The sequence below is a fragment of the Myxine glutinosa genome, chromosome 1 (genome assembly GCF_964187855.1).
Source record: "Myxine glutinosa chromosome 1, kmMyxGlut1.1, whole genome shotgun sequence".
In the NCBI taxonomy this organism is placed as follows: domain Eukaryota; kingdom Metazoa; phylum Chordata; class Myxini; order Myxiniformes; family Myxinidae; genus Myxine; species Myxine glutinosa.
This window is the reverse complement of record NC_136261.1, coordinates 328,128,883-328,148,948: the sequence shown is the minus strand read 5'-3', so window position 1 is coordinate 328,148,948 and position 20,066 is coordinate 328,128,883. Positions and strand designations below refer to the sequence as shown.

Here is a 20,066-nt window from a genome sequence, read left to right as displayed (position 1 = left end):
TCTCCTCCATCACCTGCGAATCCCTCATCCGGTTAATGAGCACATCATCACGATCCGAACACAGACTTTGGACCAATTCTTTTACTTCCTCCTTTATCTCTTTCTTATCCTCTCTCCGTCGCTTCTTAATTTCGCTCACCCCTTCTTCCACTTCTTCTAATTTCTGCTTCACCTCCTTCATCTCCTCGTGCGCCCCTTAAGTTCTTCCTCTAACTCCACCTTATTTTTTTCTATGTGCTCCCGCACCTCCCGCTCTTTAACCTCCATCACCTCTACCACCTTGTTCATTTTCCTCGTCAGGTCCTCATGTACCGTCTGACACTCTTTTTTAATTACCCCTACGTCCTTTTTCATCTCCTTCTGTGTCGATTTTAAACCCTCTATTACCGCTGTGTTCTTCTTTACCTGGTCCCCCAACTCCTTTTGTCCCACTGTCAGTTGTTCTACTCCCAGCGTCAACTCCTCTATACCACCTTGCAATTTTACAGTCCCCTTTCTCACCTCCTTCTCCATGCGCTCCTTACAGTGCCTCACCTCCTCGCGCACTCCTCTGACCTCCTCACTCACACCTCTTCTGATCTCTTCTCCCATCACCTGCATCTCCTGCCCAGATGCCACCCTCATCTGCTCCATTTCCTCCCTGTGAGCATCCAATTTAGTTTCTACCCCCATTCTGACCCCCTCTATCTGCTGCCCCATTTTTTAAACTTCCCTTTCCGCTTGGTCCCTCATGTCCCTCAATTTGCCTTCCATACTGTTTTATAACCCCTCTAACCCATTTTTCACCCCCTCTATCTGATTCTCCTGGGCAGCCATTCTATTTTCTACCCCCGTTAACCCCTCCTGTATTTCCCCTAATCTATTGTCTAATTTCCCAAATTTCTTGTCTAACCCCTCGCTTCGTCCCTCATTACCCCCATTTGGCCCTCCAATCGCTCACCCTGAGCATCCATCCGGTTCCCCATTACCCCCATTTGGCCCTCCAATCGCTCACTATCAGCCCTCATTTGCTCACTATTAGCCCTCATATCGTCCTTCTGCAGGTTGAGGGACGCCTGCATTTGTACCATAAATTGCTCCATGAGGGCCTGCATTTGGGCCATCCCTCCCACTTGTGCAGCGGGTGCGGCCGCCGTAGCCATGTGCGAGGCGCCATTTTGCGCGCCCGCAACCTCGTGCGCGAGGACGCCATTTTGCGAACCTGCCGCCCTCACTGCTTCGCTCTCCTCTTGTCCCTCAATTTGGTCCTGGATCGACCCTGCCTCACTCTCCTCTACCGGAACCCAGCCGTCTTGATCCGCCATAGCGCGACTTTCAAAATTCGGGTTTTTATTTTAAAACAAAACAAATTTCGGTTACTTGTAATTTTGAGCGCGTTAAGCGCGCTTCGGGTCCGATCTCACTCCTCGACACCAGTTGTTACGGACACGGCTAAAGATGTTGTGATGGGCCGAGCGGAATGGCCGCCGTGTTCGCACAGTTTACCCGATTACCCCCAACTCACCCGATTCCACTCGAACGTTGGCCAAATCGCGCTACGCTAAATCAATGATGGAAAGGACACAACGACTGGGATAAATGAAACGACGCAAGGGGTACAGTTCTCAAGACCTCCGGAGGAGGATATAATTAGTGGTGGAGAAAAGGGGTAGATTACAAGGTAATGAGGTAAAGACACAGAAGAGATAGGCACTTAGACACAATCTTATCTATCCCAGACAGACCACAGACAAACGGAACAAGACTGACTTAGACAGGGATTGATGGCAGGGATGGACAGGCAGTCGATAGCACAAGGTGCACCTTGGCTCAGGGACAGGATAACGCACGGTCCAGTCCAGAGATGCGGGGAGGTGTCACAGCGCTCGGAGGTGGCGTCCTTCTCTCTCCAAGCTCAGCGCGCATCTGACGTCACCTCCCGCTTTCTGCGCATGCTCAGCGGGGAGTGACACGCCCTCGGCTCGTTGGCTCCGCCCCAGATGGGATCGGTCCGCCGCTTCTATTGGGTGTGGGGGTTACCGGGCTCCGCCCTTGACGAGGAGCTGACAGCGAGCCCCTACCTGGTAACCCCGTCGAGCACATGCTCGATGGCGGCTCGTTGGAAAGGCATGGTGCACTCCCAACACCCCCTACCAACCAAGCCGGAGTGAGGACGCACACTCCCCGCGCCGCCGCCGTTGTTGTTGTTGTTGAACCGTGAGGAAGAGCTGCGGGGAGGTATTGGGAGGTCCTAAACTTCCTAACGGTGCCATACAATCACATTCTGGTGCAACGAAGAGTCAGAATTAATGGAAACGAGTCCTTAACTGACATAGACTAAGAATAACTAGCAAGATGTCCTATAGTTGTCTACGTGAGATGCGGTGGACCTGGATGCGACATTTAATGGGGGAAATAGGGGAAGGTCGGGTCTACAGAGTGTTGTTTACAGAAAATGGGACTAGGGAATGGGGGATTGGGGATAGTTGGGAAGTATTGAGGAAATAGGGGAATATTTACAAGCGGATATGGATGGATCCAAATCCCATATCCGCAACAATATATATATATATATATATATATATATATATATATATATATATATATATATATATATATATATATATATATATATATATATATATATATAAATAAGAGTATGAAAGAGGGATAGAATTGTGAGGAACAGAAATGAAAAAACGAGGTGTGTGTTGTGTGTGTGTGTGTTTGTGTGTGTGTGTGTATATGAGTATGAAAGAGAGGAACAGAAATGAAAAAACGAGGTGTGTGTGTGTGTGTGTGTGTGTGTGTGTGTGTGTGTGTGTGTGTGTGTGTTCGTGAACAAGATATCTGGAAAAGTTCCGAACGGATTTGGATGAAAGTTGGTGGGATGATTGCCCTTGGGATAAGGAAGAATTGATTCGTTTTTGGTGAAGCTCAGGATATTATTCCGGATCCAGGAATTTTTTGAAAGATTTTTTTTACCATTGGAAGATAGGGCTCATTTTTTTTTAACATTATCCTCTATATATTCTATATTTAACATTGTGATATGAAAATAGTTTTCATATTTGTTGTAAATGTAGTTTAAACTCGTGGTTATGCGTTAGAGCAGTGTATTTCTTTAGCAGCGTCGTCTTCAATGTTCATTTATTTTTTTTCTAATAAAGACATATTCTGTCATTTTAAAACCACAAAAGTGTGTATTAGGTTTCCCCGTTTCATAAAACATATCGTTTGATACGTATAATGCTTTAAAACTGTTTTTTTTTTTTTTTTAACCTCAGAAGAGATATCAACATTTACCTCAGCCAATGTCATTCGCGGTGTCAGTATTTGATGAACTTATAAAGACTTAGGTGAGTTATAAGTGTGACAAGCATGTGCATGGGATTCTTCCCAGAAGAATGAGTGGTCACATTAGCTTGTACGACTTAAAATGAGCGAGTTTTGTTTTCACGTTTGGGCCAGTTTTACATGTTGTATCCCTAAGGAATGAAACGAACGTTTTCCTGGCTTACAATTTTATTTGAAGTCACACATGCCTCAAAATACACTCACTTATATATAATTGAACGCTGAATCCGAAAATCTAAGTGAAATTGCCTTGTTTTTTTAAACATTATCTATATATGTGTGTGTGTGTGTGTGTGTGTGTGTGTGTGTGTGTGTGTGTGTGTGTGTGTGTGTGTGTGTGTGTGTGTGTGTGTGTGTGTGTGTGTAAATATTTGACGATCCATATTTTTTATTCATATTTACCTCAGCGCATTTCAGCGCACGGAATCAACGGAATCAGGGCAGGTGGGCGCTGATTCGCTCAGAGCGATCACGTGATGACGCTATGAACGCTATGACGCTATGAAAAAAAAAATCGCTATGACGCTATGAAACGATATGACGCTATGAACGATATGACGCTATGACGCTATGGGGGAAAAAATCGCTATGACGCTATGAAATGCTATGACGCTATGAACGCTATGACGCTATGAAAAAAAAAATCGCTCGCTTTACCAAGGGGCTCGCTCTCCCCCCGTTCCCCTCCACTCCCCCTACCCCCGTTCCCCTCCACTCCCCCTCCCCCCGTTCCCCTCCACTCCCCCTCCCCTCCCCCGCCCGGCAATGCCGGGTACTTCTGCTAGTATATATATAAAACACAGTTTGTGTGTATGTGTGTGTGCGTGTGTGTGTGTGTGTGTGTGTGTAATGTTACCGATAGACTCCGAAACAGAGAGGCTCACGTGCTTGATATTTGGCATAGACATGGCCATTGAGCCTGGGACGAACATGGCCGAGACAATATTTGACGAGATCCATATTTTTTATTCATATTTACCTCAGCGCATTTCAGCGAAGTACCCGCAATCTCAGCCAGTGCGAGCAGCTCACTGATTCGCTCAGAGCGATCACGTGATGTTCCATCCCGTCACACGTCACACGTTTGCACGTAATTCAGGGCGAAAAGCCATTGCGTTTTTTCACCTTTATGCGATCGTGTTTTGTGTCGATTTTGTGCGATATGAATTAAATTTTATTTCATATTTCGTGTTTACGAATTCGAATACGAAGGATTTCCCCTTTACCCTTTCGATTTCGAATACGAATCGAATACGAGCTTGAGTCGAGAGGGCGAATGCACGGGTTGGGAATGTACGGGTCTCCCTTCCCCCACCCGGCAACGCCGGTACTGGAGGGCGTGGGTCACAGGATCGGTGAGTCTCCAAAATCCGCTTCGTGCTCTTTCGAAGATGCAGGACGATGTCGCGATTGTTGTGCTGCTCTCCGACCATGAGAACTGCAACGTCATTGTTGACTGGCCCTCCCCTTCCCTCCCCCTTCCCCCCTCCCCCTCCCACCCCCCTCTCCCTCCCCCTCCCACCCCCCTCTCCCCCTCCCTCTCCCCCTCCCACCACCCTCATCCTCCCCCTCCCACCCCCTCCCACCCCCCTCTCCCCCTCCCACCCCCCTCATCCTCCCCCCCTCCCACCCCCCTCATCCTCCCCCTCCCACCCCCCTCATCCTCCCCCTCCCACCCCCCTCATCCTCCCATCCCTCACCCTCCCCCCTCCCCCCTATCCCTCACCCTCCCCCCTCCCCCCTTTCCTCCCCCCTCCCCCCTCCCCCCTCTCCTCCCCCCTCCCCCCTCTCCTCCCCCCTCCCCCCTCTCCTCCCCCCTCCCCCCCCTATCCCCCCCTCTCCCCCCCTCTCCCCCCCTCTCCTCCCCCCTCTCCCCCCCCTCTCCTCCCCCCTCTCCCCCCCTCTCCTCCCCCCTCTCCCCCCCTCTCCTCCCCCCTCTCCCCCCTCTCCTCCCCCCCCTCTCCTCCCCCCCCTCTCCTCCCCCCCCTCCCCCCCCTCTCCTCCCCCCCTCCCTCCTCCCCCCTTCCCTCCTCCCCCCTTCCCTCCTCCCCCCTCACATTATAGCAGGAAAAATGTGAAAGACGTTTTTTTTCTTGAAATCCTCAGTGGGTTGTGTAGGCTGTCAATAAATGCATCCCAGATACACAGAACACATGTGTTGACAACATCAAGTTGAGAAATACACTTACAAAACCTTTCCAAATGATTTAGAATCATTTTTATGCAAAAGCGCCCCCTATTTTTTTTTTTTCTTGCATTTTTTCATTATTTGCATGCTAAAAAAAATTTGTGGCCAACGGACCCAGATGTGGTTGAACAGTCAGTTCATTACTGCATGGATGTGTCAAGAAAACAGGGCCAAGAGTTCACCATCATCACCTGCGACCAAGAAATCTATGAAGTGGTTCTGGGTCTGCAAAAGAAGAACCCCCAGAAGTATACCAAACTTATCTTGCGCATGGGTGGCTTGCATATTGCTCAAAATTTCCTGGGAGCAATTGGGCATTTGATGCAGGCCACTGGAATCGAAGACATCATGGTAGAAGCTGATGTCTGTCTCCGTGGAACAGCAAACAAGATCATCAGTGGGAAAGACTCCTACGCAATGCTGCATGCCCACACTATGGTGCATGCAGCCATGTTCGCCCTACACTGGGAAGCATTTGCCAGATGGTTGATCATTGAAGAGAAGGATCTGGAGTGCATGTCTGTGCTTGCCATCAATGTCCAGCTACTCCAAGATGCCCTGTCAGAAAAGGATGTAGAGAAGGCATCTTCTACATGTGCTGATGCAACCGACCAACTGAAAAAGCTGTCACGTTTGATGGCTGAATTTGATGATGTACATCACTTACCTATATTCTAAATATATATCTGTGCAGTGTCTGTCTTGTCTTGTGTTGTCACTGAACTACTCCCTCAAACTTTTGTGAAATCGTACTATTCCAACTTGACCCACGGCGGGAGTATGCGCTCTGAGTGGCGTTCTCGTCATCGTTGTGTTCATGGCTTTCCGCTGCCGTGATTCTATCGAATATCAAAAACGTGGATGTCGACATGGTCGGTTATTGATTGATTTATTACTTGGCAAAATCGAAGATTTTTCAAGTATATTGGTCGGTTGCGTTTGTGGTTCTGTCTGTTTGTCTGTCTGTCTGTCTGTCTGTTTGTCACCGGCCTACAGGTCGCAATTCTAAACCGATCGTCACGAAACTTCATCAAGTTGTATAGGTCGTCCGAATTGAGAAACCTATTGTTTTTGGGGTCAAAAGGTCAAAAGGTCAACATAGGCCAAAGGTCACCTGTGCCAAAGGATCTTTGCCAAATTTCTAAAATCCTCAATTTTCACCCGATTGACTTGAAATTTGAAGAGGACTTGCATATCTGGTCACTGAATTCAACCACCAAGTATATTTGAGGTCAACATAGGTCAAAATAGGCCAAATTTCTAAAATCCTCAATTTTCATCCGATTGACTTGAAATTTGAAGACGACTTGCATATCTGGTCACTGAATTCAACCACCAAGTATATTTGAGGTCAACATAGGCCAAAAGGTCAACATAGGCCGAATTTCTAAAATCCTCAATTTTCATCCGATTGACTTGAAATTTGAAGACGACTTGCATATCTGGTCACTGAATTCAACCACCAAGTATTTTTGAGGTCAACATAGGCCAAAAGGTCAAAATAGGCCAAATTTCTAAAATCCTCAATTTTCATCCGATTGACTTGAAATTTGAAGACGACTTGCATATCTGGTCACTGAATTCAACCACCAAGTATATTTGAGGTCAACATAGGCCAAAAGGTCAACATAGGCCGAATTTCTAAAATCACCAATTTTCATTTGATTGACTTGAAATTTTAAGAGGATTTACATATATGGTTACTGAATTCAACCAACTATTTTTGAGGTCAACATAGGCCAAGTTTTTAAAATTCTCAATTTTCATCCAATTGACTTGAAAATTGAACAGCATTTGCACATTGAGTCACTAAATAGGGAAACTAACTATTTTTGAGGTCAAAGGTCAACTCAAGGTCAACCCTCCAAAATCATCATTTTTCATCTGAAAAATCGTCACTTTTATTCCTGTTGACCCGAGCTTTGATCAAGATTGTAAATTTTAATCTTGATGAAATGGACAATTTCCTGTATCAATGGAATTTTTTTTTCTTGGTGGTGGGGGGCGGATTTTGCAAGTATCGTGCTCCGCATGACGTCTTCTTATTTATCTATCTACCTATATATCTATTTATCTATCCTATTTATCTCTTTTTCTATCTATTTATCTATCTATATATCTAACTATCTATATATCTATCTATATATCTATCTATTTATCTATCTTGTTTATCTATCTATCTTATGTATCCATCTTATTTATCTATCTATTTATCGATCCTATCCATCTTATTGATCTATCTATATATATATTTATCTTATTTATCTATCTGATTTATCTATCTGATTTATCTATCCGATTTGATCTATCTGTCTTATTTATCTATCTTATTTTTCTATCTATATAATCTATCTATTTATCTGTCTTGTATATCTTTCTATATTTATCTATCTTATTTATCTCTCTATCTTTCTATTTATCTATCCTATTTATCTATCTTATTTATCTATCTTATTTGTCTATCTTATTTATCTATCTATTTATCTATTTGTATCTATCTTTATCTATTTATCTATCTCATTACCTCCGCCACCAAAGGTGGATGAAGGTTATGTTTTCACCCCTGTCTGTCAGTTTGTCCGTTTGTGAACAAGATATCTCAAAAAGTTGTGGACGGATTCCGACGTAATTTGGCAGAGATGTAGCGTATTTGACGAGGACGAAATTATAAGATTTTGGTGAAGATCCGGATTCGGATCCGGCTACTAGAATTTTTAAAGTCATTCTTCACCATTGGGAGATAGGGCAAAAAACTATACATAACAGGATATCTCAAAAAGTTGTGGACGGATTTGGACGAAACTTGGTGGAGAGGTTGTGTGTGTGACAAGGATGAATCGATTAAATTTTGGTGAAGATCCGGGTCCGGCTGGTAGAATTTTAAAAGTGATTCTTCACTATTGAGTGATGTGGCCAAAAATGATATATAGCAGGATATCTCAAAAGGTTGTGGACGGATTTTGACGAAACTTGGTGGAAAGGTTGTGTGTGTGTAAAGGACTTATTGTTTCGATTTTGGTGAAGATCTGAATATGGATTCGGATACAATAATTATTTAATTTTTAAGTGATTCTTCACCTTTGGGAGATGTGGATAAAACCAACATATAGCAGGATATCTCAACGTTATGGATGGATTTGGACGAAACTTGGTGGAGAGGTTGTGTGTATGACAAGGAAGAATCGATTCAATTTTGGTGAAGATCCAGATACAGCTAGTATAATTTTTAACTGATTCTTCACCATTGAGTGATATGGCCAAAAACGAGTGGTAGATCGGGGTATGAAAGACTGGACCTATGGTGATTCCTGTGATTGATTTTGATTAAATGTGATTCTGTATTGTGATTTTTTTGGTATACTCTGAGATACAAGATGTAAACTGTTTACCAGACAGAGGTATGCTCTCTACTGAGTGCAGTTCTAGTTTATCTATCTTATTTATTTATCTTGTTAGTCCCCTACCGGTGTACACTGGAGGGGACTATAGGTTTGCACTCAGTCCGTCAGTCTGTCCGTCTGTCCGTCTGTCACGCAAAGAACAGTTTTCCGGACTTTTTTTTTCTAAACTCTTAATGCTAATGATTTCAAACTTGGTACTTTCAAATGATTTCATTCAAATGTTTCAAATGATTTCAAACTTTCCTTATGATAAGTTACAGATCAAGTTCGAACTTCATGACGTTTCGATCATTTTTGACAAAGTTATGGCACTTTGAACTTTGGTAATTTCCCCAGCAGTTTTCCGGACGACAGACTGCCGGTAGGGGACATGTATTGCAGCCCAATACTCAGAATGCTTGTTAGTCCCCTACCAGTGTACACCGGAGGGGATTATAGGTTTGCACTCCGTCAGTCTGTCAGTCTGTCAGTCCGTCACACAAAGAACAGTTTTCCGGACCTTTTTTCTAAACTCTTAATGCTAATGATTTCAAACTTGGTACATGGTTTCCTCATGATATGTTACAGATCAAGTTCGAACTTCACGACGTTTCGATCATTTTTGACAAAGTTATGGCACTTTGAACTTTGGTAATTTCCCCAACAGTTTTCTGGACGACACACTGCCGGTAGGGGACATGTATTGCAGCGCAATACTCGGAATGCTTGTTTATCTATCTATCTATCTATATATCTTATTTATCTGTTGATCTATGTTTTTTTAAAATCTATCTTGTTTGTCTATTTATATATTTATCTATCAATCTATCCATGTTTTCATCTTGTTTTGCAGGCAGGGACGTGTGCCGTCCTCTGCTAGCATTAGATCCCATGGTCTCTTCCGCGAAGAGTAGGCGAGCTATCCCTGGCACCCTGATCAAATTAAAAATTCCCGCCATAACTGACTACTGGGCAAGCTAATGGCAAACCACCTGTTACATATATGTGAGTTGGTGTAATCACCATACCAGAGCTTTGACTCAGACCACCCCGTGCAGGTGTACTTTCATTAAGATAGTGAAGCCCATTAACAGGGGTAGAAAAGATTATGCTTTTGGATTGGGGATGATCTGAGATAGAGGTGTACAGCTGTCTTGAAGACCTGGAGGGAAGAATGCGATTGAAGAAAATGTGGAAGTTGGTTCCACAGGTGGGAGGAAAAGAGAAACAAATGAGTGAAAGTGAGCAGTGAACCTGGATTTAGGGAGTTTCACCAGAAGGGGTTGATGGTGGACTTTGGCTTGCCTTCATTCGTATTTGCCTTCTTGGACGAGAAGGCATGTTGCATGAAGGCAACTTCCTCACCACAGGATTCTGTGTACCAGGGGCAAGAGGGGTATGATAACGGCAGATAAGATGCTATAAAACTGTACACAAGGAAAAGCAAGCTTTGTGGAAGGATTCCCAGGCAGTATTAATTTCCGGAGAGGTGGAAATGAAGGACCAGCCTTGACACGAAAGACCAGCTTGCTGTCCCTGCCAGTCAGTGTGGTTGTACTGCCAGACTCCACAGCACTGAAGCAGGTCTCTGACAATAGCCAGAGATATGACTCTCACAAGTACATGATCAGATGAACCTATTGGAGCAGAGGAGGAACAGGAGACCTGTGGAAGAAAAATTCATCATTACGAAGTCCATAATTGAGAATGTGCCACTGGGAGAAATCTGGGTTGGAAAGTGCACTGATTAGCTGAGGACCATAGAGTCACAGAAGTCATTCGCCACAATGCCATGATTGGGTCATGAGGCACCAACACCCAGCCAATTGGCATAGTGACCGTTGAAATCCCCCCACTTCATATTACGCACCTCACTGCACTTTATTCTAGTATTCTACAGTTCAGTTCAAAATCTGGCTTTTGCACCTGGACCACTCAGACACCAAAGGTCTCCAGATGGTGTTTCCTTCATGACCATTTTAGGAAGTTTTAATTTTTTTGAAACCCTTGAACAAACACTTCATACTCTTCGTTTGTATATAAAAAAACAATCCATTGTACTGTGCTGTTAAAGCTCAATCGATCTTTGGCGCTGCAGAGGCAGTTCATGTCCTCTTTATCTATTGGGTGATGCACATACAAGTCAGGATTAATCATTTGCATATATATGTTTGATCAAAGTGGTGTTATTTGTTTTGCCTGCACGTTTTATGAGACCCTCCCCATTGAACCCATGACTATTACCAGTGTCTTGTTCATTTTTGACCTGTGTTTGAGCACTTAGCTAATTTCTATCAAATTTCTGATCAACGTCGAAAGAATGACTGAACAAACTTTGTACAATACATTTTATAATGATGTATCTTGATAAAATTACAGAAGTCGTAGGAAAAATAGATTCTAGCTTAAAAACCAATGGTGCAACTTTTTTTTGAGATCAGTTCTGCACTTATCAAACAACTCTGTTTAAATAACTGTTATTGTTTCACCTTTATTCTGCAGATTGGAATAATTGGTGGCACTGGGCTTGACTCTCTAGACATCTTGAAAAATCGACAAGAAAAGTTTGTGGAAACTCCTTTTGGCAAGGTGCTTTTTATCTTCTATTTGTGAAGATGCTTGTTTTGCTTTGTAGAAAACACAACTACTTTATTTTGTTGCATTGTAAACAATTTGAATATATTGTAAAAATCGACTTGATTATTTATGTTTGAGGTGACCTTTCAACGGCTTCTTTAGGGATAGCAGGATAGCAATGTGTATTCACCTCAAAGGTGTCTAGCCTGGATTCAAATCCCTGTCCTGCCGCATGCGTAGCGAAAAGCGGGGTTAAGCAATTGATTCACTGTCTGTCTGTCCTTCCATCTACAAAGTCAGTTTATGATTGATGAACAACGTGATTTCACTTGAATGTTATATTTGAACACAAATCGGAACATGAATCAGAAAACGAACCTGTAGTTTAGCAGTATTTTGGCTCTGAATAAGTTCCGATCACACATGCGAAGAGAGGATTGAGCTTTTTTTTTTTTTTTTTTTTACTGGATCTGTCTTGCAGTTAAACAAAATTGAAAATCATTCTAAACAGGAAACCAACAGTTTTTAATGACGTCTTAAAGGACACAAACAGGCACGAATAACTAATGTAACGTGTTGAATACGGTGGTGTATAAGACGCTGCATCTGTAGTGGTAAACTTCCAAACTATTTTTTTTTGTTCAACCTTTAAAGCCTTCCTTTTTATTTCAATTAATTATATGCTTGAACACTGTAGAACACAAATCGCCACTTTGCCACTTTCAAAACCTTTCCGTTTAGCAGTACTTCGACATGTTAAATTAGGTGGTGTATAAGACGCTGCATCTACAGCGGAAAGGTTCCAAACTTTTTTTTTTGTTCAACCTTTAAAGCCTTTATTTTATTTCAATTTAATTATATACTTGAACAGTGTAGAACACAAATCGACGTTTTTCCACTTTCAAAATCTTTCAGTTTAGTCGTACTTCGACATGTTAAATAAGGTGGTGTATAAGACACCACCAAAAGCACTAGACTTCTGGAATTTTTTAATACGACCGTTAAAATCATTATTTTATTTCAAGTGAATTATATACAGTAGAACCTTGACTTACGAGTTTAATTCGTTCTGTGACCGAGCTCGTAACTCAATTTGCTCGTTTCTCAAATCAAATTTCCCCATTACAATGCATTGAAATGCTATTAATCCGTTCCAGCCCGCCAAAAACCACACCAATTTTTTTTTAAATATGCAGTATATATAAAAAAATCTCGCGCTTTATATTTCACCTGTATGCAGCATACAAGTTGGCAGGATGGCCTGGACTGGAGGTACGCACACTTGACTCTAAACTGTCCAGCCTGGGTTTGAATCCTGACCCAGCTATAACCTGTCATGTCGGTGTTTCACAGGCAGGGTGATTCATCAATGTGTGTACCGCTAAACTGGGCGCCCCGTTTGCGTCCCATTAGTTGTTGGATGTTAAGGATCTCACCGTGTCTTCCACAAAGAGAAGGCGAGCTATCGCCGGCACTCTGAACAAGTTGTGGCCTGGCATGCTCTTCTCCTCTGCCGTTATATACGTCCTCCTCGGCATCTTTTTCCAGAAGAGCCCTGTCTCGTCACAGTTGAAGATTTGCTGGGGGATGTATCGTTCGGCTTCTATCAGTTCGGCAAAAGTTATAATAAAATCTTCAGCTGCCTTCACATCTGCCTCGCCAAGTCGACAACACGCACACCTCGCTCATGTTGTTCGACGATTGCGTGTTTTATAGCCAAGCACATCATCCTCTTCTTCTTCTCAGCACTGCCCTTGGCACTCAATTTCTTAGGACCCATTGTTAAAACTAAGAAATTTTCCAAAATAACCAAAATGCGAAAACACAACAGCAGCCATATACGGCAGAGATACTGTACTTGCACGGCAAGATAACCACGTGACCGGAACCCACCTGGTGGCGGCTGGCGTAAGCTCCAAAATAACCAACATGCGAAAACACAACAGCAGCGATATACGGCAGAGATACTGTACTTGCATGGCAAGATAACCACGTGACCGGAACCCACCTGGTGGCGGCTGGCGTAAGCTCCAAAATAACCAATATGCGAAAACACAACAGCAGCGATATACGGCAGAGATACTGTACTTGCACGGCAAGATAACCACGTGACCGGAACCCACCTGGTGGCGGGTGGCGTAAGCTCGTAACTCGGATCTCGGCTCGCATCTCAAAGCAATAAACCGCCCGAGCGACGGCTCGTATCTCGGAAAACTCGTAAGTTGGTGCACTCGTAAGTCAAGGTTCCACTGTACTTGATGAAAAAGCTATCTAGTTGTTGTTTTTTTCCATGTGAAATTAATGAGTTCGAGGTGCAATTGAAACTGGTTCACCCATAATATGGATTGATATTTTGTTTTTCACCTTCAAGGATAAACCCAATGTGATACTACTAGGTTTTGCATATTTTGGTGTTAATCCCTTGAGAATCCCAATAATTTGTTTTGTCTTCATAGAAAATCGACAAAATGCTTTTAAGTTCCGAAATACGATCACACTCTTGTATGTGTCCCACGTTTCATGTACTACTTAATGGTTTCGTTTTTATTCATCTCCCTTTCACAGCCTTCTGATGCACTCGTCTTGGGTAAAATTGATGGTGTGGATTGTGTACTGCTCGCTCGGTAAGATATAATGGTCCAATATGAGCTGCATTTCGTAAAGTATTTCATCCTTAATGCGATATATTTTGCTTGTTTATGGATTTAAAAAAAAATACAATTGCATTATTGTATGAGGGTTTGATCAAAAATATTGCCTTCGTTTCATTAAATGAGTAGTACATAACTGTCGCCAGTGCAAATGTTGAGGTGTAACCCCCTTTCCACCCTTTCCTACCACATGTGGAAGGAAGAATGACTGCATGCTCTATATTACTAAAACATTTGTCTGCACCCCTTCACCTCTCCCCTCCTACCTCTCCGCACTCCTCCCCCATTGTCAACTCCTTGCCCCACTCCCCTTCCCCCCTCTCCCCCTTTACCCCTCCGCCTCAACCCTCTCCCCTTCCCTCTCTCCTCCCTTGGCCCATTCCCCCTCCCCTCCCTTGGCCCACTCCCCCTCCCCTCCCTTGGCCCACTCCCCCTCCCCTCCCTTGGCCCACTCCCTCTCCCCTCCCCTTATCCATTTTCCTCTTCCTCCCTCTCATCCTCTCTCCCTCCTCCAGATGTGGGCAATTCGGCAAGACCTTTGTCCGTGTCTCAGCGAGCAATGTTTCAGTCCGTAGTACGATATCAAGTTTCGTAAGAGTATATATATGACGAGATGTTTGTACGAGTATTTCGTTCTCAGTGAAGCATATATTGTACTTAAAGTGACTTTTTGTATCTCAGTCATGGCAGGAAGCACACTATCATGCCATCCAATGTGAACTACCGTGCCAACATCAGGGCACTACATGATGAGGGTTGTACACATGTGCTTGCTTCCACTGCCTGTGGATCCCTGAAGGAGGACATCCGCCCTGGAGATCTAGTCATTGTTGATCAATTCATCGATCGGTATGGCGTCCTTATGCAACCTTGTCAAGCTATCCAACAGTATATATTCATCAATTTTGCCAGCAATTATTGTATGCACAAATCTCACCCTGTCACTTACTAAAAATAAGAATGTAAGCACTCAAGTAAGGAGGTGTGTGGCCACATGACTAGCATAAGTTTGGGAAGTAACTGCTGAAATCTACAGTCGTGGCCAAAAATATTGGCACCCTTCCAATTTTTTCAAATAATGCACCATTTCTTCCAGAAAATTGTTGAAATTTCAAATCTTTTGGTATCCTCACATGTAGTTATTTGGTTTGCAGTGGAACAAAACAAAAAAATCTGAAAAAATTACGCACTCTTAGCTTACTTCACACCAAAATCCTAAAATGGCCTGGACAATATTATTGACACCTTTTAGAAGTTGTTAGAAATAATTAGATTTCAAGTAGTTTATTCTCCTTTACTTTAGAATGGAACTCGCCTGTGGTGAGTTGCAGGTGCCTGCAATATAAAAATCACTCATTTAACCAGTTTGAATAGAGTTAAGGAGTCATTCTGCTGTTTTGTGTCACTGTGTGTACCGCAATGCGCATGGAGAAAAGAAAGAAAACCAGAGAATTGTCTGAGGAGGTCAGACACAGGATTGTAGTCAAGCATGGACAATCTCAAGGCTAAAAGTCCATCTACAGAGACCTTGATGTTCCTGTGTCCACCATACGCAATGTTATCAGGAAGTTTAAGGCCCATAGCACTGTTACTAAACTCTCTGGACGTGGCCGCAAGGGAAAACTTGATCGAAGATTGCAACGAAGGATTGTTCGAATGGTGGAGAAAGCACCTCGATCAACTACCAAACAGATTCAGACACAAGGTACGACAGTTTCAACTTGTAGCATCCGTCGCCAACTCGATGAAAGGGTTAAGTATGGTAAGAGCCCACTGCTGTGAGAGAGAGAGACAGAGACAGAGAGAGAGACAGAGACAGAGACATAAGAAAGCCCGACTGGATTTGCCAAAACACACCTGAACAAGCCAAAATACTTCTGTGAGAATGTCCTGTGGACAGATGAGACCGAATTAGAGCTTTTTGGTAAAGCACATCATCTCTATGTTTACAGAAAATAAAATGAAGCCTTCAAAGAAAAGAATACCTTACCTACAGTCAAACATGGAGGAGGTTCAGTGATGTTTTGGGGTTGCTGTGCTGCCTCTGGCACTGGGTGCCTTGAATATGTGCATGACATCATAAAATCAGGAGATTACAAAGGCATTTTGAAGCGCAATGTTCAACCCAGTGTCAGAAAGCTGGGTCTCCGTCGAAGGTCATGGGTTTTGCAGCAGGACAATGACCCCAAACACACTTCAAAAAGCACCCAGGAATGGTTCAAGACAAAACGGACTGTTCTGAAGTGGCCAGCAATGAGTCCAGATCTAAATCCCATTGGACATCTGTGGGGAGATCTGAAAACAGCAGTTGGGAGAAGGCACCCTTCAAATCTGGGAGAACTGGAGCAGTTTGCACAAGAAGAGTGGGCCAAACTTCCAGTAGAGAGGTGTAGGAACCTCATTCATGGCTATAGGAAGTGCTTGACTGCAGTTATTTTGTCCAAAGACTGTGTGTGCTACCAAATATTAAGTCTCGGGTGTCAATAATTTTGTCAATGCCATTTATTTTCATCTTCCGATTTAAAAGGATATATTAAGTTCTGAATAAAAAACAAAGGTTCTGTAATATTAACAGTGAAATAAAGAATTGTGGACACCAAATACTTTTGTCAATTTAAACTTCTTTTTAGAGAAAATTGTGAGTTATTTGAAAAAGGTGCAAGGGTGCCAATATTTTTGGCAACGACTGTATCTATCTGGGTTCTTCCCGACATCTTTGTTCCTTTCGCACTTCTTTCTTTTTTCACATTGCTCTTTATTCATTCAATTCCTTGCTTTTTCTTTATTTCTCTCTTTCTTTATCCGTCGAAGCTAAAGGGGCTGTCACACCTTGACGATTTAGCCAGCGTATGCCGACGTATCAAAATTTATCTAAAACGCTGGCACACATCTAATACGTTATGGGTAAGTTTCCTATACGTTAAGAGCACGCTGAAGCACGCTGGCATACGTCGTAGTACGCCGAGCTTGTCGACAAATTTTGTGCATGCACAAAATTTATCGACGTATCCAGCGTATGACTCACACGTTCCGCATACGCTGGCCATAAGTTGTAGGCACGTTAGGCGATCGTTGACACACGTCGACACACGTTACTTGCATGTCAAAATACGTCGAGATAATGTCTAGCGTACCCGAAACTTATTTCTAACCTATGAGTAACATGCTTTGAACCTATGTGTAACGTATCTCCAACGCATATTGACGTATGTAGACGTATTTGACGTCTTCCGGACGACCACAGAACTTACTGAACGTTACAGCTACCGTATAATGGCGCATTGGCAGCGTTTAGGGGAATTGGTATAAATGGGGTTCACAGGAGGAACCCGTCAGTGTTCCAGACTCCATGGTGAGCAGATGTCCATGTCATCCGAGAGATGGAGGATCCGGCAAGGCCATGCAGCATCACCCCTCCACTGTCAAGCTCATTGTCAAAGCATGCTTGATCCTGCACAACCTCATGACCAGGTAATTCATGTTTACATAGCATATATTATACAGTATACAATGCAATTTAACTTTTAGCCTATGCTTATAAACATTATATGATTTACCTTAAATGTTATATGTATCATTATATTACTTTTTATTTTACAGCGCATTAGAATATATGTTTTTATTATAGGTGCGCTTTATAAGTAAATAAAATCAAATTCCAATTCCAGGTACCCAGGACTACAGAACCAGCAGCTTGACCAGGCAGAGAATGAGAACCGCGACCTTGTTCCAGGAGCATGGTGAGAGGGACATCACTTGGAGGATACACAGACAGCTACTGGCCCCAACACTGCCTCCAAGGACGGAAAGAAACAGAGGAATCTCCTCAAGCACTGGGTTAACTCCCCAGCTGGTGCAGATCCGTGGCAAGATAGGATGATTTAGATATGTGTATTACTGCATTGTTCAGGCAATAAAGACAGTTCAGGCAATAAAGACAGTAAGATTCCTCTTGAAATGAACATCGTATAAAAAGCTTTTTTTCAATTATGCACTTTGCAATATACATGTACAATTCAACAAATAAAAAATGTTCTTGTTACTTTGTAATACGTTTGTATTGACTGTACATTATATTATTATACCTTTTTCAAAGTGTATGAATAAACATATATATTTATATGGACCCAAAGGGAGTCGGTGATTCCCTTCCTTATATATATATATAGATATAGATATAGATATATATATAGATATAGATATATATATTTATATAACTTTCTATATAAAAATTAACAGCAGTTTCGTTTTTAGTTATGATCGAAGGTAATGACCATACTTATAACATAAAGATAATAAAGATAAACACAAACCCACTGCTCCCTCTCTGTCATTTCCGGGGCGCCGTCACCGCTCTTCTTCTTGTCGAGACGGGTGTGGGTGTCTCGCAGGGACTTGAACCACCCTTGAAGGTGCTCGACAGTCTTCCCCATGGCCTTGGCTTGATCCTCCCAGCGCTTTGCCTTCTTGTCCACCCTCCGTTAGTCAGTCTTCTTGATGTCCCAGAGGATGGCGTTCTCGCAAAGGAAATCGCACATGAGCTGCCCCATCAAGACAAAACTGTCTTCTTGGCCCTCTTCTTCGCAAGGGTTGGCGGAGAGGAGGTGGAGGCCACGGACGCAGCTATCGATGACACCGACGATGCCCGAGAGGCGTTGGAACCAGCATCCTCTCCGTCAGAGGGTGAGCGTGATGGGGAGGGTGTGGATGATGATGGATCCTCCTTGCGTCCACGGCCACGGCCAGGAGACTTCTTGGCAGCATTCTTCGAAGTTTTCTTCGGCATGTTGACACTTCGATGTCTAGTGCGGTTATGATTTGAATCGTCGGCGGCAGCCTTATATAGGCTACGCCAAGTGATCGTCGGCGATACGCTGCCGTGCGCTATGCATACGTTAGACTATCGTTGGGCATAAGTTGTGAACGCCGACAACACGCTAAGCATTCGTTGGTATAAGTTACCTATAAGTTATCGAAACATTCTGTGTACGTTACTAATACGTTATGCATACGTCCAACTCGTTATGAATACGCTATTATACGCCCAAAACTGAAAAAAACATCGATAGTTCGACGTGTGCCAGCGTTTTAGATAAATTTTGATACGTCGGCATACGCTGGCAAAATCGTCAAGGTGTGACAGCCCCTTAAGGAGAAGTGAATTCTTGCAGAAAGTTTTCTGTAAGGTTCACTTGGCTGCGCCTGGATGGGTTTGAGGGTTATGTTGTAGTGGCTGAATCCTATCCAGGTTCCTCCTGATGACTCCATCTTTACTCTTTACTTTGGGTTCCTTCTGATGACTCCAATGCAGTATTTGGTATTCCGTTTGATTTTATTGGCGCTGAGGAAGCGCCTTTAGCGATTGACTTCCAGCCAGTGTAACGCTAATTCCTGTCACAGGAATTCGGAGATCATATAAGTGGGCGTGGCAGTTCCTGATTGGTTCGTGTTGGGGAACGCCTTCTCGCTGCCGACGTGACGTAAATTCGCGCACGCGCACTGGTGAAGCTTACTCGATCTTACTCGATCCCATATTACATGTACTTTCATTGCATACAAATTATACTTCCTCCTAGAAATTCCAAGCCCAAACCTCAGCGCAATCCAAGAGGATTCACTTGTTTTTATCAGCATTTTCACTGTTCCTCCAAATAAATTGTTTTTCTTTGTGGAAAAGCTATGATGGAGTTTGAGTGTTCAAACGGTTTTGGGGACCGCATACCCTTTAGCCGTTTTTTATTTATTTATTTTGCTCATTATAAAGTTGCTTTTTATTTATTTATGCAAAATATATACTTGTGGAAAGGAAGAGCTGGGTGGGGTTTGCAGAATTTGCAGCATCTAGGACAAACTTCAAAGATGGATTAAAGAACAAATGAAACCAGTGCATTTTAAGTCGAGGGTCACTACATTGAAATAAATATAAAATATTGG

General features: G+C 43.2%; 1 protein-coding gene across 6 annotated transcripts in view; it reads left to right on the top strand.

Moving 5' to 3' along the window:
- Positions 1-20,066, top strand: part of MTAP (methylthioadenosine phosphorylase) — a 70,028-nt gene that overhangs the window by 42,759 nt on the left and 7,203 nt on the right. For all 6 annotated transcript variants that reach the window (XM_078769732.1, XM_078769733.1, XM_078769730.1 and 3 more), the window contains 3 exons: positions 11,407-11,493; positions 14,047-14,105; positions 14,814-14,981. In XM_078769732.1, coding sequence (XP_078625858.1) covers positions 11,407-11,493; positions 14,047-14,105; positions 14,814-14,981 — 314 coding nt within the window. The remainder of the gene's footprint in view (positions 1-11,406; positions 11,494-14,046; positions 14,106-14,813; positions 14,982-20,066) is intronic.